Source organism: Hylobates moloch, unplaced genomic scaffold (genome assembly GCF_009828535.3).
Source record: "Hylobates moloch isolate HMO894 unplaced genomic scaffold, HMol_V3 SCAFFOLD_21, whole genome shotgun sequence".
NCBI lineage: Eukaryota > Metazoa > Chordata > Mammalia > Primates > Hylobatidae > Hylobates > Hylobates moloch.
The window spans coordinates 18,626,254-18,650,600 of record NW_026652296.1 but is presented as its reverse complement, the minus strand read 5'-3'; the positions used below and the strand labels follow the sequence as shown (position 1 = coordinate 18,650,600).

At 47.4% G+C, this 24,347-nt stretch overlaps 1 protein-coding gene across 7 annotated transcripts in view; it reads right to left on the bottom strand.

The window, feature by feature from the left end:
* Positions 1-24,347, bottom strand: part of PTPRT (protein tyrosine phosphatase receptor type T) — a 1,124,172-nt gene that overhangs the window by 18,482 nt on the left and 1,081,343 nt on the right. For 6 of the 7 annotated variants that reach the window (XM_032141872.2, XM_032141870.2, XM_058432870.1 and 3 more), the window contains 5 exons: positions 19,526-19,680; positions 16,120-16,255; positions 13,908-14,057; positions 11,461-11,634; positions 7,739-7,870 (listed from right to left, as the gene is read on the bottom strand). In XM_032141872.2, the coding sequence (XP_031997763.1) occupies positions 7,739-7,870; positions 11,461-11,634; positions 13,908-14,057; positions 16,120-16,255; positions 19,526-19,680 (747 nt within the window). Of the gene's footprint in view, positions 1-7,711; positions 7,871-11,460; positions 11,635-13,907; positions 14,058-16,119; positions 16,256-19,525; positions 19,681-24,347 lie in introns of those variants that run through there. The other variant, XM_058432873.1, reaches the window with a different exon arrangement.

Below are 24,347 nucleotides of genomic sequence, written 5' to 3'. Positions count from 1 at the left end.
CATCTGCGATTTATACAACTCCTGGGGAGGGAAAGCTTATGGTTTCTTAAGGCTCAGGAAATGTGAATTCTAGGAAGCCTACTTGCTTCTTTAAGATCATGAGGACCTAGCTGACCTAAAGGCCACACTTAACACTGAATGCAACCTTGACATTTTCTTCCTTAGATGGAAAACTTTTGAAGTTGGCTGATCCAAGAATAGATTCAAATTCTTCAGCCAAGAGTCTAGACCAACTGACTTTTTCCACCTCATTGCCTAGTAAGTACTCTCTCCTACCCTTTCTTTTCCAGTGGTCTGAGGGTGAAAGGTGATGCTGCCTGAAGGGAGGGCTTTGCCACTGCAGATACATACAGGTAGTGGCGATGAACACACTGGGGAGAGGAAGTCAGTCCAGTTGTTGTTAATGATTTAGAAATAATCATGCTTCTTCCAAAAAAACAGAGGGGACTTTTATTGTCTTTTGTCAGAACAAGTTAAACCAAGCAAAGGTTGTGAAGCCTGTGTGGATAGCCCTGGAACAGCTGCCATACATTATTCCACCTAGTGCTCTCCATAGCTGTTTGGGCCATGAAAAGATGTCCTTGGGAGGTGCAATTCACGTGTGATATATAACAAATACAGAGGTAGCCTCACGCATTAAACATCTTTTTCTTGCTGATGGAATCAGAAAGCTTGTTAGTCACTGGAATAAACATGCTCTGATGAGTTGAATGAAAACTAGCATATGGGTCTATTTTTGAAATAAACATTTTTAGAGCATATTTCAGTGCACCTTAGTTATGCCTTTCTTTAATTAAAAATACTTTGATAAAATGGAAAGGCCAAGCAATATCATAGCATTAGAAATGAAGGACTCTATTTATTAAGGCCCCTGTGACCCCGAGTGAAGAAGTTAATCCCAGGCCACCTAAAGGTGAAGTGAATTGGTATTTTAAAGAGAGAAATGTAAGTTTCCTGAATTGTTTTTAAAATTCAGCATCAGTGATTATAAAATTCCTTTAAACAGATTCTATAAAGATCCAAAAATATATAATTGGCTTTGATACTGTGTCCAGTTAAGGAAGGCAGACTGTGAATGAACGCATAAAGACGACAGGGAGAGAGGGAGAGAGATTCACACATCTCTCCTCAATGCATCCTCCCAGTAGTCCCATGAAGCTCCATAATACGATCTCCACATAGTGGGTGGAAACTTGCTCTTATAACAGCTGCATCAGAATTTGTTTCGGGGAAGGAAGGCTTGGAGTTTAGGAACATACCTACAGAAGAGTCTTGGGGCGGGAGGCAAGGCTCAGAGCAGGTTTTAGAAAGAGGTACTAAGGAGATGGCTAGATTTTGCAGCTTAAGAAAGGAACAACTTTTGGGGAGAGGGTGGAAGAGCTGAGAAGGGAGGGATGGGAAAGGAGGTAAACAGGGGAAAAAAATGGTTTGGGTAACAGGGTCAGGGGAAGATGTGTTACTGCTAGTGAGAGCTGAGGAGGCAAGGTGTGGCTTCAGAAAGAGGATGTGTGATGTTCAACTTTAAGTCATGGGCATTGCTGGGATATGAAGCTCATATTTCTCCAATTAAAGCCTCAGCTGAAACTTGGAAGTAAACATGAGAATACAACCCCCTCGGAATTCTCAGAAGTATTGGGGATGGACATTGGGTTTTCCGACAGGATGGGGAGTAGGGAACAGAGCAAATTTTATTTAAATCTTCAAAGACAGAATGAACTTGGCTAACATCTAGGTTATAGTAATCTAACAAATGATAACATTAAGACTTGGAGAAAGTAAAGGAACTGGCCCAGGGCAACACAGTGAGTAAGTACCAAGGCTACAATTTGAACTCAGGTCTCTTGACCCCAGGTTTCTTTTTTACTGTTACCCCTACCATTTTGGTGGGGACAGAAACAGAGACACAGCCCCTTGCAAAGTCAGACCTGAGGCTGGCTGAGATGCAGGTTGGGTATTTTGCATATTTTGCTGGTGTGTTAGGCTGTGTTTTCACAAGCCTAGACTAAAAATGGGGATATTAGGTGTTGCTATTTGCCCTAGAGGCACAGTGGCAGCAAGAGACATCTCTGAAATAGCACCCTGCTTTTCTCCTGGAAGAATGAGGAGCTTGCCTCTCTCACTTCCATGGGAATCCATCACAGCCCCCATTATCCTTGCACTCAGGCACCCTCACCTTTCCAAAAGGCTTTGCATCCCTGATCTCTCAGGCTTTCCACAGTGGGAGCCCCAGAACTGAGCAACTCAGCTTTTATATAAGTTGTGGACTCTTATTTGTTTCAAAGGAAAGAAACATCCCTGTATGCTCCATACACCAGGTGCCATAGCACATTCATAGGTCTCAGGGGTTAGGATGTGGACATCTTTGGTGGGGCCATGATTCTGGCCACCACACAGCCTCACCCTCTGGCTGGCATGGAGGATCTCCTGAGCTCTCTAAACAGTATGGTGAGTGAGTGTGGCATGACTGCAAGGAGGGCTTCTTTCTGGCATCTTTCTGGTGGTCCGTAGAGACCACAAAGATGGAAAAGATCTTGTCAGTGCTGTTGGATGTGGTTGAAAATGTTCTTTCTGCTGAGTCTGAGAAGCGACAGCATGTTTTGCTGGCTGGCGTGGTTCTAGGATTTTATCACACAAATCTGACCACAGACATTTGGAGTCCTAAAGAGTTAGAAAACTCTAAAGTTGAATGCAAAGTTTGAAAGCCTTTATTCTGAGCCCTCATTGATCATAATTACCTTTGAACAGCAACCACTGCAGAGAATGAAAGAATATTTGGGGCTGATTGAATGAAGTAGTGTAAGATTCTGAGCAGGGCAGATTTGGCCAGCAGTGCAAAAAAAATAAGGCTCTGTGAGAGCTTACACCCTCTTCTTATTTTGCTGCAACTTACAGGTAGCCCTGCCCAATCCCCAACATACGCCCTTACGGTTCCCAGGCAAACCACAGGAGATGGCATCGGTCCTCTCAGGAGTGACCTAGCAATGCTCAGGTCCTAAGGCAGACCTGTCCATGTTGCCAGGCTGGGCTAGCTTGGAGGCTGCCTTGGCATGAGCATGCAGGCAGACAGATGCTGACGCCACTTCAAAGAACCGCCCCTCCAGGTGCCGAGGGCGGCTTTTCTGATGCTCATGCTATGTCATTGTTTATTTTCATAAGGCGCCCAGCTGCTGCGGTGATGATATTTATATCAATAAGTGCTCTATTCATCTGCCGGTTTCAGGGAATGCTTGCCAGCTGCATATGGCAGCCAACCTCAGGGTACTTCTGAGCCTGATGTTTTTGCATTTAGAGAATCAGTTCTCAAACTCTGTACCAACATCTGGGCCTGAAAGATTCTTCATTCACCCAGGACCCACCCTGAAAGGGGGAGCTATAGCCAATGACCTTGGCTTTTGTTTCAAAGGTTTTATATGTCCCAAAGTGAAGTTCTTTGAAAGTCATCCTCTGTGCCTGAGCTCTGGTTTTGCAGAAAGGGATGTTGAACAAGAGAAGAGCAAACAGGGTTTTGCAGGCCAGACTTCACGCCTAGGCTCATGAGCTGAGTTCACTGTTTTATTTCTTCAGCCAAAAGCGTAGGGTGGTGATGCCTTCAGACTCCAAAACTCTGCAGGGAATGTTCCAGAACTCTGTTTTATGAGAATTCATTTATTTTTTATAGTTATCTCGGTTTCTAACCTTCTATTGCTCAGACCCCAATCCTTGGAATTATCCTTCATTCCTCCTTTTTTTTTTTTTTGGACAGGGTCTTACTCTGTCACCCTAGGCTAGAGTGCAGTGGTGTGATCACAGCTCTCCACAGCTTTGATCTCCTGGGCTCAAGTGATCCTCCTGCCTCAGCCTCCCAAGTAGCTAGGATTACAGGTGTGGACCGCCATGCCCAGTTCATTTAAAATTATTTTGTAGGGCTGGGCACAGTGGCTCATGGCTGTAATCCCAGCACTTTGGGAGGCCAAGATCGGCAGATCACCTGAGGTCAGGAGATCGAGACCAGTCTGGCCAACATTGTGAAACCCCATCTCTACTAAACATACAAAAATTAGCCGGCTGTGGTGGCTCACACCTGTAATCCCAGCTACTTGGGAGGCTGAGGCAGGAGAATTGCTTGAAGCCAGGAGGCAGCAGTGAGTTGAGATTGCGCCACTGCACTCCAGCCTGGGCTACACGGTGAGACTCCATCTCAAAAAAAAAATTCTTTTGTAGAGACAGGGTGTCACTGTGTTGTCCAGGATGGTCTTTAACTCATGGCCTCAACTCCTGGCCTCAAGTGATCTTGCTTCTTTGGCTTCTCAAAGTGCTAAGTAAGATTACAGGCACGCCTGGCCCTTGATTCCTCTTTCTCTCTCTTATTCCATAGTCAATCTGTCTGGATGTGTTGTTGGCTTTACCTTCAGAATCTACCCCCCAGTTCAACCAACCTCACCTGCCACCTGAATTATCACAGTAGTCTCTTGTCTGTTCTGTCTGCTTCTATTTCAGAAACCACTCTTCCCCATCCTTGCCAACAATCTATTCTCAACACAGCAGCCAGAGGGATGCTTTTATTAAAAAAGGCAAATTATGTTGCTCCTCTGCTTCAAACATGTGCATGGCTCCCTGTTTCTCTGACAGTGAAAGTCCAGTTCTTCTATGTCTTCCATGGCCCTCTGACCTCACCTTCCACTGCTTTCCCCACAGTTGTGCTGCTCTGCCCATGGCCTCTGTGCTGTTCCTCAAGGGCACCAGGTGCGTGCCTACCCCATAGCCTGGGTGCAGGTGTTCCCTCTGCCTGCAATGCCCCCCTGAGAATCACATGGCTCACTCTCTCACCTCCTTCAGGTCTGTGTTCAAATGTTTTCTTCTCCATAAGGCCCACCTTGACAATCCTATTGCAATGACATCCTATGTCCCAGATCCAGCGTTCTGATCTTTACTACCCTGCCCTCTTGTTTGCCTTTTTCCAAACACTCGTGTCACCCTTCTAACTTATAATTGAGCACATTAGAGAGTGTATGTTGCTTATTATCTGTCTCCTGCTTTAGAATAGAAGTTGCATGAGAGATGGGAATTTTTTTTTATGCCTCGCTTTGTCTGTGTTGCTCAGTGATGCATTCCAAGCACCTAGAATAGCTTCCAGCAAATAGCAGATGCCCAACAAATATGGGTTGCCTGAATCAATGGACTCTCTCTGGAACGTCTCTCACAGGCACATCCCAAGGTGCACTCAATTTCATCCCCTGCTCATCTGCTCTTCTCGCTGCCTTCCCCTACCTTCCTGACTTTCATATTTTCACCAGTTATATCCCCAGATGCCTAATTGCCCAGACTCAACATCCTGCCATTATCTGCAACTTTCCTTCTTATTCACCTCCCACCTGCACGTGCTCCCTAAACCTTAGGGACTTAAGTCTGGAAATGTTTTCACGTCCAATTCCAGTCCTCTCACCTCCTGGCCACTTCTGCAGTTCAGATAACTACCTTTATTTTCTGCACATTTGCAACATTCTCCTCCCTGGTCTCCTGGTTTCCGGGTCTTTCCTCCGGCCTTTTACCTGCACTGATCCCCAGACCTGGCTTTCTTTTTATTCTTACCTTTTTTTGCAATTTTTATTTTACTTTTTATTTTTTAAGAGATGGGGTCAGCCAAATGTGGTGGCTCACGCCTGTAATCCCAGCACTTTGGGAGGCCGAGGCAGGTGGAACACTTGAGGTCAAGAGATTGAGACCAGCCTGGCCAATATGGTGAAACCCCGTCTCTACTAAAAATACAAAAATTAGTTGGGTATGTTGGCACACGCCTGTAATCCCAGCTACATGGGAGGCTGAGGCATGAGAATCACTTGAACCCGGGAGGCGGAGGTTGCAGTCAGCCAAGATCGCACCACTGTACTCCAGTCGGGATGACAGAGTAAGAGTCAGTCAAAAAAAAAAAAAAAAAAGGGTTCTTGCACTGTCACCCAGGCTGGAATGCAGTGGTGGGATCATAGCTCACTTGAGCCTTGCAGTGCTCAAGCAATCTTCCCGCCTCAGCCTCCTGAGTAACTGGGACTATAGACACACGGCACCATGCCTGGCTAATTAAAATTTTTTTTTTTTTTTTTGTAGAGACAGGGTCTCATGGTGTTGCTCAGGCTGGGCTTGAACTCTTGGCCTCAAGCAATCCTCCTGTCTTGGCCTCCCAAAGTGCTGAGATTACAGGCATGAGCCACCATGCCCAGCCTCTAGACCCATCTTTCTAACAGGAATCCTGGCTGTGTTATACCACTGTTAACCCTCCCGTGTTTCACCTTCCTGCACAGAAAGTATTTCTAACTGTGCTCCTCCAAACTCCAGCGGTCCCACAAAGGACCGACCCCTCCAAGGGCACCAGGAGAAAATGAGACAGCAGTGTGGGTGGAAGCCCAACCCCTGCCTACTGCTTCATCATGAGCAGCTCTTGGTCATCCCTGTTTCATACCTTGGGCTTGCATGAAAGATTTTATTCATAGAAAGGATTCTGTTGCTTACAAAGTAAAAGTCTGAAGCTTGCTATGCTGCCAACCAAGACCCGAGCTCCTTAGCCTGGCACAGGGACCTCTCTGCAAGCTGGGCTCTGCTGCATTTTTCAGCCTCACTACATTCTTCTCCTCCTGATATTCCCCTAGGTCTCAGCCACACTGGAACATAAACTGTTCTGCAAATAAGTCTATGTATATTCATCCCCTGCCTCGCTTTTGCCTCTGCTGTTCCCTCTGCCTGAAATGCCTTTTCCCAGTGAGTTCAGCCTCCATATTCCTAAAGCTCCTCTGCCTTCTTCAATGCCAAAGTCACCTTCTTTTTGAAGTCTTCCCTCACCCTCTGGGCAGAATTAATTGCTCCCCGTTCCTGGCCAACACAGCACTTCACTGCTGACCTCTATTATAACACAGCCACACGAGGTTGGGACAATTTGCTCATCTGTCTCTGGAGGAAGACCATGAACTTTTGGAGGGCTGAAACTATAGCTCAGGTCAGTTTAAAAATTTTTTAAATTCCCATCCAAGGCCTGCACAAGGCCAGCTTTCACATGGGAATGCGATATTACTTTAAGTTTTATTAAAGGCAGTGAAAGGATAGATTTTTAAAAATCTGAAGGACCATTCTCAGCTCTTCCACCCCAGAATGGCTGCCCTGGCATAGAAACTGTTCCAAGATACATGTCCTGTGTTCTGAGTATGGGGATATGCTGTAGGCACGTGATGCTTGGAGCTATCAGACCAGAGGGGCTAAGGCAGGAAACCTGCCAGGACACGAAGGTCAACCATGAGGAACTGGGGCTTGGTGGGGTGGTCAGTGGGTAAAGTGTCCAAGGTTCAAGTCCCAGGCTCTCTCTGTCCAGGCTGCATTGCAGAGGGGGAAGGGAGTGTGGCCAGGCATCTGGGTATTATTCAGGGCTGTAGGTGCTCAGTATTGGGGGAGGCAGCCTCCTAGCTCTGCAAGATCTACATGATTTGGAGCAAGACAATAATCAATGATTGTGAGATGGAACAACAGAGTCTGGTCCCCGGTGGGGAGTTGCACGAAGCCCATAGGCAGGGGGAGTCTTTGCTGGAGGTCTGGGGGGGTGACAGGACCCTCTGTAGGCAGCAGAATGGCTTGTCTGATGCTCATGGCCAGACAGTGCTTATTACAGGACAGCTAGCTGGGGCAGATGTGGCAGGCACCAGCTGTCAAGGGCTCTCCCTCCAGGTTTAGAGCCATGGCCCCCCTGACCCACCTAGGGCTTGGCTCGGCCTCCTCCTACCTGGGCAGTGTCCATCTCATTCAGCATCACCACAGAGGAGCAATTGTAATCGAACACCAGCCTCCAGAAGTCTGCCACGGTGTTGGGTAGAGGGTGCTGGGTGACCACGAAGGCAGCAGGCTGCTTGTGGCTCTGACAAAGGAATGACACAGGCTTTGTAAATTACACATCCATCTGCGATATTCTGATGATGATGAGGCTGGGACTGAGGCCAGAGGCTCCGGTGTCTGCCAAATAGATTAAACAAAACACCTGCCTGTTCTTTTCTCTCTCCATGCCCTGGCGGCAAAGGGGACCTTCTCATAATGAACACATTCTCCTCCAAACTAAGACATTTCATTAGGAAAGTGTCACTGGGATGGGATTATCCAAATAAATTATTTATGCCTTGGAGCTCAGCAAATAATCATAATTACAATATGAAATGAAAGATTTTAGATGCAGATTTGTTGCTCTGCTGGTCAAGACACCTCTTGGGATATAAGGGATTGGCCGTGTCCCTGTGCCCATGATGCTGGGTGAGGTTTTGGGTCGGCCTGAGGCTGAGATTCTCCCAAAGGGGCAGGCTCCCTTCTGCCTCCAGGCTGGAATGAGGGGCTGAGTTGGCCTGGCAAGGTGGGCACTGTGTCCTGTGAGTCAATGGGGCAGTGGAAAGTACACATGTATTATTAATAGTCAGGTAGACCTGGGGTTCAAGTACAGCTTTACCACTTGTAAGTTATGAGTCATCCATCTGTCCGTCCATTTGCCCATTTATTCATTCGTCCATTTGCCCATTTATTCATTCATCCATTCATTCAAACTTCATTTGTAGAGTGCTTTTTTTGTTTTTTGTTTTTTTTGGCGGGGTGGGTGCTAAGTACTGGCAAGTTATCAGATGATTCCAAAGCTCATGTTCTTCACCTGGAAAACGGAAATCATAAATCCAAAGGAATGATGTCACACAGACTGAATGAGATTTGCGTGTGAAAAGGCCAGCAAACAAGAGGCGGAATGTAAGCCTACTGGCAGGGCAGAAACGCCCCTGACTTTGTTTTACGTCCTTGGCAGTGGTATTGTTGCTAGCACATGCTAGACAGTGCCACTCCAGTGAATAAGACAATAAATTCAGTCCCATGTTGCAGATAGGGAAACAGAGGCCCAGAGAAAATGGCCTGGTGGGGGGTCTGGCAGCTTCAACCAGGGCCCTGTTTTCCCCCCACCCTGAAGTCATGTGTTTGAAAAGATTGGAAAGATTCTCCACTTCATTAGTGGCTCATGCACCCGATATGTTTTCTCAGGAGATGGTTTCTGTGGGAGTTACAGCTGTTTTCAGTGCAGTTACAAGCAAGCAGGAAGAGGGCAAAGACCCTGGAAAAAGCAGGACAAAGCCTTGCAGACATGAATATCATGCGTGCATTGGCTGGGGGGGGGGGGGCCTTCTTCCGAGGGCCTTTTCCTGGCCAGTAGAATGTTCAGAAGAGGGGTCTGGGTGAGCAGAGGCAAATAATTTATTTTCCAAAAGCCAAACTCTCTAGCTGTAGACAGCATCGTCTTTGAGCCCTTTCCAGACATGGAAAAACATTGATTGAGGCTTTGAGAGTTAACAGACTTGGGGCTCCAATCCTTGGCTCCCATTTCTGAGCTACTTGACCTTGAGCAAGTGATGAAAATACTCTGACCCTGAGGACCTCATCAGAAAATGGGGATGAGAATACCCACATGCAAAATGGGACAGTGCAAGTCCAGGGCCCGACATGGTGCCCAACACTTAGTGAATGTTAGTTTTCTTTTCTTTTTCCCTGTCTCTGTGATAAATGCTCTATTAGGCCAGCACGCCTGACAAAGCCTTATCTGAAAATATGTTCCGAGATCCGTGCTCCTGCCGGGTTTCAGGGATCAGCCGGCAATCCATTTCATGGATAACATCATCCTTTACCAGGGGAAACATTAAAAATTAACCCAGAGGACTTCATATTTTTCTGCTAGGAGCAAAGCTGCTATGGTTACCAGATAATGCACCGACTGGGCTGGAATACAGATAAGGACTTTTTTTTTTTTTTTTTTTTTAATATCAGAAAGGCAAAGGCCCCAGTGATGGCTCACAGGAGAAATGCCCTGTGGACAAAGAGAATACAATCAGCATCAGAGCTTGGCAGAAGGCATTTGACTCCAGGCAGTATCTAACCTCTTTAACCTATTAAGTAGAGGCCAGGAGCTTGTTTGATCTTTGCCTGGATGAGGAAGGCAGGGAGGGGGTGTTGGGAGAAGTGGGAGACAAAGCTGGGAGGAAATTGGAACTATGGGTGCACCCCTAGGCTCCATTTCTCACCACACGCAAACACACATAATGCACACCTACATGCACACATACACATACATGCACTCATTGACTTCAGAAGGCTCTAAGCTAATGCCAAAGGTCTTCTCTCCACCTCTAGCTACTTGCTATGACCAAGCCAAGACTCCCTGATTCTGAACCTGGAGCTAGGGTTTTTACAGAGGATATGGGCACTCTGTGGACAGAGGCCAGGGCAGGCCCCTAGAGAGCTGGGATAGGCATTGACCTTCCATCACTTTCCTGCCTGTAACACCCAGACCCTTAGGGAGAAACTTCAAGAGGATTAGAGGTCAGAGAAGTTGTTGGCCTTGACCCCAGGAGAGAGCATCCCATGTTTCTGTCTATTCTGAGTGAGATAGGAGGGCCACATGGGCTAGATGGATGTGAACTCAGACGGGCTGGGGAGGGGAAGCTGGAAGAGCCCATTATAATCAGGCAATGGTGTTCTTGGTTTTGAGGCTCAGGAGGTGAGGTGTTTGCATCTTATTGGATCCAGCAAATTGCGGGGAGGCTCAAGAAATGAATTCCAGAGTGTGACCCAGGAGCTCTCTGTGTGGGCTGTGCCACTAGCTCCCTGGGTGACCTTGAGCAAGTCTCTTTCTCTCTCTGGCCTCTGTTTTCTCTGCTGAAAAGTACATGGCTGGGAGTAGATGGCCAATAGTTCCTTCCTGCTGCAAACACCTGTACACCTTGGAGGGGAAGTGATGATAATCAGAAGTATCCGAAAAACACAGGGGAGAAGCCTAGGCTCACTGGACCAGGAACATGACCCAAATCCCAAACCAGGGCAAGGTGAAGCCCCTTCCTGGACCTGATGACAAGAAAGCAGGGGGCAGTGCCCCTCACAGAACAGCCAGGAACACGGCCCGCTTCCACCCCATGCTTGTTTTAGTGCTTCCCACTACTTTCCCAATAACCATTTAGTGAGCCCCTACTGTGTGCCATCCTCATTTTTGTCTCCACACAGGAGTTATCTGGAACCTTCATGGGAGCTACCAGAGGGCAGAACCTGTGTCTGCACCATCTTATGTTCCTAGGCTCAGGCCAAGGCCCAGCACAGAGAACACTTGCTTTACTAAACTTCAGGCTGAGAGTCGGCTCTGTGGGGAATGGAAGAGGTTGCTAGGCAGGCCTGTAGACTTGCCATGGTGTCACGGGAGCCACCTTATGCTTCTGGTCTATTCTTTCCAGGCTCTTTGTATGAGAAAAGGAGCTAAGAGCCCAGCTTGTGTCTAGGTTTGGACCAGAGCCTTCAGGGGAACAACGGTCCTTGGGACCAGTAGATCAGAAGCAGGGGGGCTGGCTGGTGGGGTCAGGGCCCTGAGGTCCAGCCACCTCCATCTCAGGAATAATATTTGCCCTAGAATGCCAGCTAGGAGGTTTCTGCCCGGGCTCGGCTTACATCCATCAGTGCTGCGTTGATGTAATTGCTGGATTCTCCGTCCACTGAGATGAGGAAGGGCAGGCAGCGGTCCAGAGGCAGCACGTCCATGCTTCGATTCTTATCATGGTTCCGGGGCAGAAGCCCAATGCTGCAGTCCTCGGGCCGCACACGGGGTGTCACAATGTTGAGGGTCTGTGGGGCACAAAGGTGAATAGATAGGCCCTGCTCATACGGCTGCCCCTGAGCGTAAGAGACAGTAATGTTCCAACTCAGCCTAACTCGCCTATTTCCACCCTCTAAGCGCAGCCCCACTCTCCCTTTCCCAGGACCCATTTCTCTTCCATGGTGATGTTCTGTCCTCTCCTGCTCCCTGCTATAGGGCGTGTGAGCTGTGTGACACCTTCAAAACGCCAAGGCTGCAGAAGCAGCGCACCCACACACAGGCTCAGACACAGTCTCATAGTACCTGCCAACCAGATGAACTAAGTGGTTCAGCTCAGCCAGTGCTGCATTAAAGGGTGGGCCAGCCAGGAGGGCATACAGAGGGGTGGGGGTAGGGAATTCCTACTGAGGGCTAAACATCACTTGCGTTGTCATGGAATGGGGGAAATGATTTACCAGCACTCTTCTCAGAGAGAAAGCTGTCTGAGTATGGAAGGATGCCTAGATGGCCTGCTCAGAATAGATGAGAGACCTCCGAGGGGCAAACCCTAACAGGTCTGGGAAATTGCTGTGTTTGGACTCTGCAGAGTAAATCTTGCAAGTCTGAGGCCAGAGCTGAACTGCTCCATCCAATGGACTAGATGTTACGTGCAATGACCAGTGTTCTGTACCCTCCATCCTTCCCTCATTCAGCCCTCTGTCTCTACTTCAAATCAATAATGGCTATTTGTTTTAGGGATTGCTAAGGTGTTGGCCTGCCTGGGATATCTGCCCGTGGAACAATTTGGGCCTGGCATTTGCCCACTGACTTGAAGCAAGACCTGGAGCTTCCTTGCTTTCTCATACCTGGTTCTCAGCTCCTGTTGCCCAGGTGTAATTCTGACACTGGTCTTGGGATAAAGGGCTGGACTCTGGCTTTACCTTACTTAGTGATTCATGTCCAGGCTTCTTAGACCAATCAGTGTTGCCACAGCTCTGACCATATGGGCTTCCAGGTGTGGATCTGGTATACCTGAGCTATGTTCTAGGACAGTACTTCTCAAAGTTTAACGTGCATACAAATCACTCAGAGATCTTGTTAAATTGCAGGCCCTCATTCACTATGTCTGGGCCAGGTCCAAGATTCTGCATTTATAACAAGTTCCCAGGTGAAGCCAATGCTGCTGGTCTCCAGACCACAGGTTTTTAAATTTTATTTTTTTATTTTTTTGAGATGGAGTCTCACTCTGTTGCCCAGGCTGGAGTGCAGTGGCACAATCTCGGCTCACTGCAACCTCCGCCTCCCAGGTTCAAGCGAGTCTCCTGCCTCAGCCTCCTGAGTAGCTGGGATTACAGGTGCACGCCACCATGCCTGGCTAACTTGTTTTGTATTTTTAGTAGAGACAGGGTTTCACCACGTTTAGTCAGGCTGCAGACCACACTTTTAGCAGTAAGAGTCTACTGAAAAAATACTGAGAGGACCTGAGTCCCTCCAGGGATGAAGGAGCATGAAATTCACACCCGTTTGTATAAATTTGTCTCCATTCACAACTTGGACTAGAACTGAGTAAGACCTCAGTTAAAAAACATACTCATAGTTAAAGACAAGCACCAGCAATCCCTGAGTGCGTAGTTGCTCATGGCTGTGCATTTTGTGTTCTGGAATAGATTCTGCAGCCTCCTAGAGAAGCAGACACTGAAAGTGCATAGACAGATCAGTATTCCCAAAGAAAACCCCGAAAATGTGCACAGAGCCACTGAAGTTAGTTGGGTTACTGTTACGGACTAAATGTTTTCATCCCTCCCAAAATCCATGTCATAATCTTAGCCCCCGATGTGATGGTATTAGGAGGTTGGGACTTTGGAAGACGTTTAGATCATGAGCATAGAACCCTCATGAACAGGATTAGTGCTCTTATAAGAAGAAACATGTAGGGCCAGGTGTGGTGGCTCACGCCTGTAATCCCAGCAATTTGGGAGACCAAGGTGGGAGGATTGCTTGAGCCCAGGAGTTGAAGACCATCCTGGGCAACATAGTGAGACCCTATCTATCTCTATAAAAAATAAAAAAAGAAGAAACATGAGAGGTTGCTGCTTCTACTTTCCACCATGTGAATATGCAATGAGAAGATGGCTATCTATCTGCCAGTCAGGAAGTGAGCCCTCCCCAGACACTGGATTTACTGGAAGCTTGATGTTGGACTTCTCAGCCTCCAGAAATGTAATGAATAAGTGTCTGTCATTTAAACTACCCAATCTATGGAAATTTGTTATAACAACCCAAACTGACTAAGATGGTCACTGAGCCTGGGATTTGCTCATACCTGAAATTCATCTTTGATTTGGCTGGAGTTCGTCTGGGGGTCCAGCCTGCTGATATTGTAGTAGAGAGAACGGAACTCACACACAGGGATGGCAGTGTTGCCACAGAGGCACGCTTCCAGGATGGCATCGTGCACAAACACATATTGCTCCTGCAAAGTCAGAAGAGAGGGAATGGGGTGCCAGGTAAGAACTGTGGCTTGGGAATTTACTGTCCACATTTAGTGTTGTGGCTATGAAGAATAGACATGATTTATCAATATATTATAGAACCCTTACTTTTTATACTGTAACCCAAAGGGCCAAATTTCCATGTTTCCTAATGATCACCTGAGCTATGGTGGGTCTTGTTTCTTATGGAAGATGGAATAGCATAGTCACTGATAAAATCAGAAACTTCTAGACATGCTGTAGCAGGTGCTCTTGGTGTCCAGCCATGTCCCCTCAGCTTTCACCTTTACCTAAGGAAGGCTGCTTGCTGCAAACACCTGTGATTCTCTGCTGAAGGCAGAGAGGATACTTGGGCTGTGTGGAAAGTAACCCTCAAGCAATGACAGATGGAGAGTTGAGGATAGAAATCTAAGTTCCTTCTCCCTTTAGGTAGCATCACTTGGACATGCATGTGTCTCAGAGTTCCCCAGCAGAATTGGGCTCCAGTTGTCTACAGTGTTTAACAGCTTGTTAAAGTAGCCTTTGTTTGTTTCCTTCCATGCTCTGCCTCACTTTCCCATTCACCAGCCAGTGTGTCTTGGGATTATCTTCCAAGCAAATTATTTGCCCGCAAATCTTTGTCTCACAATCTGCTCCTAAAACATGTGTCATATCTTCTCCTATCTCAATTCTTCGTACCTGCGGTTCTCTCCTCCTGAAACTCCACTCCCTCTTTTCCATATCTTCAATGTTTCATTCTTTCTGGAAAGCCATCTGTTAATCCACCAGGCAGAAGTTGGTGTTACTTCTAGGCCCTAGATAAATGTTTGTTGAGTGACCTTTTCTGAGGAACTTGGTCAGTTTCTCTATAAAGAGTGGTTTTCCAGATGCTATGTGATGCATCTGCATTTGCATATGTCTCCCTGTATGTCTGACTGCAACCAGCAAGGCTGGCTTCTGCATGCATGAACCTGGGAATAGATAAAGCATCCCTCTTGGCTTTAGTGCTAGAAGCCTGAAGACTGGCCTGTGTGAGTTAGCTCAGAGCCTATGTGTGTAAACCAATCAATGGTGGTATTCACTGCAGAGTCAGAGAGGCTGGCTGTACCACAGCCATGGGTCACTTCCCTTTGCAGGATTGATGATGTGCACAGTTCCTTATCTGTCCCAGCTCTGATTGCCCAGGCACCCAGAGCCTTCACTAGAACAGAAGATAGGCTCATTACAGGAATGACAAATCAAGGCACAGAGTGGGATAGGCAGAAAAGGCTACTTAGTGAGAGTGCGGTTCTGGCGAAAAAGCAGAGGCCTTTGGGGTCACATGGACCCAAGTTCTACCACAGTCTGGTATATGAGGTCTTAGGGACACAATTTCTTAGTTTCTTCTTCGTTGATAAATTGGAGATAATACTAGGAGCTACACCGTGGCTGGTTTGGAGGAGTAGAAACAATACCGTGATTAGAAAGAATGTATGCTGCCTGGCTCACGGTAGGTACACAACAATAAAGATTAATTCCTTTCAGTACTCTTAGGTTTGGGCTCTCCAACTGCACAGAGAGTTGCCCAAAGGTCTGCTTTTCCCTTGAGGGCAGAGGCTGTGTGTTGTCTCTTGAAATCCCCAGCACCCAGCTTAAATACTCAATTACTTTGTTGATTAAACCATTCCCTGCAGGGACTGAACCATTGCTTGGCACGTAGTGGTCATTGAATAAATGCCAATCCTTTTCTTTCCTTCTCTATCACTTCACCCAAAGCAAGAATACTATTCAAATAATCCCTGAAATTTGTCATTCTGTCCCTGCTTGGATGGCCTCAGAGATGGAGAACTCATCACCATTCTTCATTGATGGAACTCCCTGCACTGTAGACCTCCAAGGTTGGCTGGGGCACCCTAGCTTCCACAGTAGTCTCACCATAGTAAGCCACGTGTCTACTCCCTCCTGCTTCTCTCACACCCAGGTCCTTTCCATAGGATGCCCCTACCTATGGGTCTCTCAGTTCTATCATGTTTCTCCTTGGTCAGGGCTACAGGTGGCCAACTGTCTTGGTCCCCTAGGACTCACCTCTGTCTGTACCAGGTTGACCCTCTGGGCCCGGAGCTCACGCACGCAGTTGAAGATGTCCACCACCCCTTCATTCTCGGCCATGTCAAGCATGGTGTCAATGGCAATGAAGCAGCCAGTCCGCCCAGCCCCAGCACTGGAAGAGAGGTATGGTCTGTGTTAAGGAACTTCATTGGGGGAACCTGCCCTGGGGAGGCCCCTAGCATTCAACCATATTCCCAAGGGTCCTGCTGGGAGGCTCTAGATTATGTGTTTCCACATTTCCTTTCTTAATATGTATAGTTTGTAATACATGCGCAAACCACACATATACATGCCATTGCCTTGTCTGATGGATAAAATAATACATCCATATAGCATAAAACACCTAGCATGGTTCCTGGCATGCTGGAGCTGCCTTTCTACCCTTCTTTTCTCCTCTTTTTTCTTCTTCAGCAAATGGGTTGATGGATGGAAGCAAAGAAGGAGAGGAGAGAGAACAGAGGGGAGGTGACTGACAGGACAGAAACTAGAATCCTCTGAGCTGTCCCCAAGACAGAGTGGTTGGTGGAGCACCATGTTCAAAGGCCGGCCTCTGGCTCCATCCGCAGCTGTTTTCCTAGGATCATGAAGCAAGAGTGTCATGAAACTGGAGCAGCTGACCGTCCGGAGACCCTTGTCAGGGATCAAGTTTCTTGATATATACTTGATTTCTGGTCACTAGTGGCTTCTTTAGGAGAATCTCAGACCAAGTACAAAATAGTAGGGGAACTCATTGAGACTCTATGGGCCTTGGCCAGCCCTTTCTAGATCAGTGCTGGGCTCTGAAACATCAGTGTTGGCCAAGAGGCACATAAGACATGTGCCTTACACGTGTGCAGTTTTGGATAGGAAGGCCGGGCAGCCTGTCAAGGAGGCCCCCTTCTGCTATGTTTTCACATCTTGCATTTCTCATGGAAACAAGTGTCTTTGTCTAACAATGTGGATGTCAAAAGAAACACAAAGAGGAAGAGAGATGGAACAAGACAAAAAAGCAATATTGGCTGATTGTAAATCCAAGGAGCACAGGCCAGTGCGGACCACTACCTACAACAATTTGGAAAGTACACCCATTGGAAGCAGAGTCTTCATTCATGAGAAAATTTCATGGTTTGAATGAAGTCTGACTTAAGTTTGCTTCAGAACCAACTCCCCAAAATCCAGATGCGGGGACTCAAGAGACTCGGCCTCTCTGTCTAGGCGGGGGTCACTCGTGTTTTTTCTTCAAAGTTCATATTCAACACGCTTTAGTATAAAGAATCAGCCCAATTTGGTTCTGAATTTTGGAACTATCAGCGGTGACCAAGTTGCCTAGTGTCTGTTAGCTTCAGATTTCTGATGCATTTAACATACCTCCCCTGCAGGGTCCTTGTGAGGACAAAGCTGTGTTTATTTCGGCATCACATAGTAATTAAACACAGGATATTCAACAAGACCCCTAGGATTAAATCCTGGCTCTATTACTTACTAGCTGCATGACCTCGGGCAAATGACTTAACCTCTCTGGGTTTCAATACTCATCTATAAAATGATGTTGATAATAATTAACAGATCCACCTCACAGCATTAATAGCACAATATGTATAAATCGCATGATATTACAATTAAAATGCATAATGCATATAAATTGCTTTGTGCCTGGATACATAGTAATTTCTCAATAAATAATGGCTATTATATTCAACAAATATTTATTGAAAATCTAACATGCAGTAGATGCTGGGACTAGGAGTGGGAATATGAAAACCTTGTTCCTTTCCTGAAGGATTAACAATCTGGGGAGGGGGAGAAAACATTAAGAGGCAGGGAATAATGATATATTAGAGTGCTTACTATATGTCAGGCATTCTTTCTTAGGCACTTAGTATACTTAGCCAACCCATTTGTTAATAATTTTCAGAATGGCCCCAGGAGTGGGTACCACTCTGCTCAGATGCATTAAGATGACCTGCTAAGGAGACACATACCGGCATAGAGCCATCATGGGCAGAGGGCCTGACTGATGATAAAAACAATTGCCATTGTCTTTCTTTCTCCCTAACCCTTGATCTGGGTGCTCTTTGGGATATAGAGATGGGGGGTGTTAATGATCTATTGCCCTTCGATTGCTATGAGATATAAAGCAGAAAATACATGCAAAACACTTAGAGAGTCCAGGATTACCTCCTCATCCTCACTTGCCTTATCTGTGAAATGGGGTTGTGTAGCTACGATTGCTGGGAAGATAAATGGATGCTGTATGAGGACGGGGCTGGCTCTGAGACATCCACAGCTTATGGAGTCTTCCATGGTCTCTTGACTGACACAAACTGCCAGGGCAGGGATGTGATAACTCAAGCATCCAGGGTCTGAAAAGATGGGCTGCCCCAAGGTCATATTGGAAGAGAGAGGCATTGGGAAGGAGGGGGATGCCAGGCCTTCAGGTCAGGAAGGCCATCCTCCTCCAATTCTGGACACCCTTGACAGGATACTTCATCTCCATTTGGGAGGATTTGAAGACGTGCCACTCATTCTCAATGTGACTGTCTAGGTCAGAGCTGAAAATATCTCTTCTCCATAATAAGGTAAAACCTGGTGCTGTCCATTTCTCTCTATGGGGGACCCTGCAGGCTGGCAAGTGATTTTGAAAATAATAGAAATGAAAAGAAGCATGCTTCCACCAAGGCGCCCTGCTGCCATGTCAAGGAGCTGAGGGCAAGTGTCTGGAGAAAAGCAGGTGAACTATCCCCACTGTGTTTACCTTCTCAGCACTTGAGTTTTGTATCTGTAAAATGGGAATGTTAATAATGCCCACCTCTCAAGCCTGGACGAGAAGTAAATAATGTGGGTAAAGTGCACATGACAGACCTGGCAGATGCTGCTGGTGTTCAGCCTGCCTCCCTGGTGACTTCACTGTTTTCAGGCAACAACAGTAACAATGGCCACTACTCCTATTCCTCTTGTTAGATGCCCTTGCGACCAAGTCTCATCAGAAAGCATTGGGCAAGGGGGGACACAGGAAAAGGAGTGTCTAAGAGTAAAGCCACTAGAAAAGATAACATGTCCCTCCCAAGAAAGCCGAGCTGCAGAGGCACACTAGGGTAGGTGGAGGACATTTTTTTTTTTTTTTTTTTTTTTTTTGAGACAGAGTCTTGCTCTGTCAGTCACCCAGGCTGGAGTGCAGTGGCGTGACCTTGGCTCACTGCAACCTCCCCTTCCTGGGTTCAAGGGATTCCTCTGCCTCAGCCTCCCAAGTAGCTGGGATTACAGATGTATGCCACCACGCCCAGCTAAGTTTTTGTATCTTTAGTAGAGATGAGGTTTCACCATGTTGGCCAGGCTGGTCTCGAACTCCTGACCTCATGATCTGCCCGCCTTGGCCTCCCAAGGTGAAGGACCTTTGACTTACCTGCAGTGGACCACTATGGGCCCGGCTTCCGGGGGGTTGAGGAACTTGACCTGGCGGACGAAGCCCAGAAGGCCAGTGGCGTAGCAGGGAACGCCGTGGTCAGGCCAGCTGGTGAAGTGGAAGAGGCGGAGCTCCCGGATCTCATGGTAGCCTTTCTGAGGAAAGAACGGGCCTCTGTTCTTCCAGCTGCTGCCCTCACATACCCAGCCCAGCAACACGTGGAGCCATAGCTGCTGCACCGAGGAACCTCCAGCAGGGACAGGGCCCTCACAGTGTTAATAGGTGTTACTGGATAGAGCAATTCTGTAATCAGTTACATTTGGGAAATGTGGGATTGTCAAAATGAAACCGATGGCTTTATTGCAGGATTTCTCAGTCTTGAGTGTGCTCATACACACTCTGAACGCCCAAGAGGGCCACAGAGCACCCTAGGAGACCTTCTTTTGTTTGCCTAGGGGATCGTCTTTGACAAGTGTTTCATAGAAGGTGTATTGAGTAGAACAGATTTAAAGAAATGTTGGCCTTAAGGACCAAGTCCAAATTGTTTCCAGTGGAATCTGAGGCTTTCAGTGATTGAGGTCTGATATTCTGTAGTGTTCCAGCCTTGACTGTGATAGTCTGTGTGGCTTTCAAAGTTTATATAACTTAGTAGACTTCTTTATTAATTAGATTCTCACTTAGAATGATTGATTAGATAAGATGCAAAAAAACAAAGGCAGAGCTTCTCTGATTGATGGCGACAGAGTGGGGCCTAGAGCTCTGAGAGGTTCCCCTCCCCTTTCACACCCCTCCACCCCTCACAGAGACACACTCCGGGCCCAATAGTGGTTTTCTGACCATTACATGGCCAGGTCACACTTCTAAGCCTTTGCTTAGACAGTTCCTGCTACCTACTATTTTTCTACTTAGCAATCTCCTGCAGATACCCAGAGAACACTGAATAGGAAGAGTCTGATTATTCATTCCTTCAGTGAAAAATCATTTACCAAGTGTGACCTGTGCCCAGCCTTCCCAGCCTTGTGCTAGGTACTAGGAAGGTGAGAATAAAAGCCACAGCTCCTATCCCTGGAACAGCTCATGGACTTGTCGGGGAGGCAGATGCCCAAGTGGGTAATTCTATTGAAGTGGATAAAGGAGTGCCTGCTAACCTGATCTGAGAAGAAGAGAAATCCCAGAAGGCTTTCTGGAGGAGGTGATGCTTGACCTGAATCTTGAAACAAACTAATAGTGAAAATAATAGCTAACATTAACTAAGCATTTACTGTGTGCCAGTCTCTCTTCTGAACACTTCAACATGCTAACTTATTTAATCCTGATATAAATCCCTATATTTTTATCTCCATTTGATGGATCAGGAAACTGAGGCTAAGCAAGGTTAAGTGACACACCCAAGGTCACAGTACAACTCGTAAGTTGTAAAGGGACCATGTGAACCCTGGCTGTCTGTCTCTACAGTCTGCACTCTTAATCATTCTAATATAGTGATGTGTGAGTATTATTACTCAGTTGACGGGAGAAGAGGAAGGGAATCCAAGGCAGGGGGACAGCATGGGCACAGGCCTGGGGACAGGGCTTAGCATGGTGTGTGTAGAGAATCACTAGCAACCCAGGGCAATGCAAGAGGCAAGTGGAAGGCAGGCCATGGGAGACCACAGGCCTGGGGGTGCAGGAGAATAGATGAGAGCTGGATCCCAGTAGGCCTTGAATCTACATTAAGGCCTTTGGACTTTATCTCAAAGGCATTGGGAAGCTACTGGGAGATTACACAGATGGTTCCACACAAGAGGAAGTGCATCATTAGACTTGCATTTTAGGAGGCTCTGTCCTGCTACATGAAGGATGGATTCAGGTGGGTGGATCGGGGGTTGCAGAGAGGGCACTATTGGTGCCCACTCAGATCCCCATCACTGGGCCAGTGGACTCATTGCCACCTGCTCTGAGTCGTGGCTGCACAGAGCTCACAGTAACCCTCTTCTGAAGAGAACTGTTCTCAGCTGAACAGAAACCCCCTCCCCTGGGGTGTGGCTGGGTGGGGCAGCATCCTCCAGTGACTGATAGTAGAGTAGAGGGAGAGTGACCAATTGGCTTGCCACTTGCTCAGTTTGCCCAGGACTGAGGGGTTGCCTGGTACGTGGGACTTTCAGTGCTAAAACCAGTAATGTTCTGGGAAAAACAAATTTTTTCTACCCTTATGGGGGTACCTGAGGCCCCTTTGCCTCAAGGCTGGGCCAAGTGTGCAGTACCATTCATGTTCCAGGGCTCCCATGGGGTTAGGTGGAAGCAAGTCCCTGCTGAGGCCACGTCCTCACTCAGCTACTTTCCCCACCCTGTCCTGGCTCTCTCACTGCCTTCCCCCTGCAAACTCTCCCTCAACACACCAGCTAGGGCACCCAAATGGCTGCTGCTTCTGGCTCTGCTTCTGGGAAACCCAAACTAACATAGGGGCAGGACTAGAGGCAGACAGTCCTGTTAGGAGGGAGAAATCAGACGCCCAGATTAAGGCAGTGATGGATGAGCTGAAGTGAGAGAGGAGAAAGCTTCAAGAATACTGGGACTTTTTTCATGCCATCCTCCAAATCAATTCAGTCCCAAGAAGCCTTTCTTTGAGCTCTTCCCACCTGTGCTATGATGATTTATCAAGGATCCTCTCTCCCCGATGCAACTGTGCTGTCTTCAAGGGCAGACAGCACTCCGTGTTTATTATTTCCAGGTTCCCAGCTCAGGAACCGATTTTGAGCTAAAATCGCAGGTGATGTTTGCTGAGTGCCTGCCTGCATGCTGTGGAGAGGCTGGCTAAGCCCAGTTAATCCTCAGAGGCCCTTGGGGTCTTTTAAGGGCATCTCCCTATGAGTAATATCTTCCCTCGTGGTTGTTTAAAAGACAAAGAAAATGTAACACGAGAAAGGACCTTAATGCCTCAACATGGTTTGCTAGCTGCAATTCCTCAAGGCCTCCCTGCCCATGTCCCCAGTCACTCATCCCATCCTTGGGCATTCAACACAAATGTGGCAGATGAGACTGGTACCCCACCTGGGTCCTCTTCCTTGGGCCTGTGCTCCTAGGCCTCAGCTGCAGGGACTGTTGGTTGCTACTGCCTTTCAATTGTCCCCTTCTCTGGAGACATGCCCTCAGCTGACAGGGGCTGGCCCACCCTGGAGGTTACCCCTCAGTGGATGGTCCACGGTGAGCAGACTGACTGATGTGGGAGCACAGAAGTCTGGCTTCCTCTCCTTAAGGGGGACAACTCTGTGGCACAGTTTATCCTTGGAGGTTCCCTGTGCATCAGCTCCAGGCTAGACTTCACTGGAGCCTCTGCCCTTGGTTGGTATCTTTCCTTCCCTCTCCTGCTTCCCACTCTCTCTTTGGAATTTCTCCTGGGAGAGCTCCCTTGATATACCTCATGTTCCTGAATCCTTGCCTCAGGCTCTGCTTCTAAAAAACCTGACCTAAGGCAATACTGACGGTTTCCTTCCTCTTAGTGGAGGGAGTTCACAGACTTCGTGACTTTTTCACCCAAGACCACAGATTCAGATGAAAAAGACCCTGAGACTTTAGGAGCCTGGGGGTTGGAGGGGGAGCTGCCAGGGGCAAACAGTATGTCCTAGGCCACTCTGTATGCTGGAACGGTACTGTGCGCCTGCCAGGCTCTAGTCTGCAGAGCAGCCTGCTTTGGCCCTTGCAAGGACTTGTCGAAGCCTCAAGGGCACAGCTCTCAAAGCACGTAAGTCCCCAGTGCTTTTGCATCCTCAGGCCTGTGGTCACATTGTCTATTAAAGTGATTGGTTTTAAAGAAATGGAACCTATGGTGTAATGGAAAGAGAAATGTGTTACAGGAGCCAAGGTGTGAATCCTGGTTCTACCAACCTTGCAGCTGGGCAACTTTGGACAACTGATTTAAACCTTCTGTGTCTCAGTTTCTTCATATGTAAAATGGGGATAATAATAGCACTTACCTTATAGGGTTGTTGGGAGGATTAACTGAGTTACTCTACCCAAAGCATTTAGAAAAGTACCTGGTTCAGTAAGTGCTCAGTAAGTGTTAGCTATCATTATGATATAATAGTAATGATAGAATAGCAGTGATTATATAATATGTAATAAATATATTTATCTGCAATCACATTCTTGCTCACCAAGCTTGTGCAGCCCTGGCCTCCTTTTAATGTCTAGACCAGCATTTCTCAACCTTGACACTACTGATGCCTTGGGCTGGATAATCCTTTGTTGTCGGGGGCTGTCCTGTGCATTGTGGAATATTTATAAGCATCTCTGGCCTCTACCCACTAGGTGCCAGTACCATCCTAACCCTTCTCCCCCAAGTTGTGTCAACCAAAAATGTTGCAAGACATTTACAAATATTCTTTGGGGGATCAAAATGGCCCCGGTTGAGACCACATGCCTTGAACAGGTTGAGATCATTTTTTCCCCTCCAGACTGCATGCTTTTTCCTTCTGCCTGGGATAGCTCTTCTTTCCTTTCTACCCTTCACTGGTTCCTCCTCCTTCATTCTCTGCCCAAATGCCTCCTCCGCTAAGAGGCCCTCTCCTACCACCCCATCCTACTGTGGATTTCTATCTCCATCCTTTGCATATTACTGTGTGGCTTTTATCACAATGTGTTGTTATTTCATTGATTTGCTTATTGAATTCAGTTTGCCCCACCTACTAGATGTGGGATCCCTGGTAGCAGGACCCATGTCTGCCCTGATTGCTGATCTGTTGCTGGTGCCAAGCATGGGGCTGGACATAGAGCAGACCCTCAGTCACCACGTGTTTTGGATGAACAAACAAGCTGGCTCTCATGGTGGACTGGCTGCCCACAG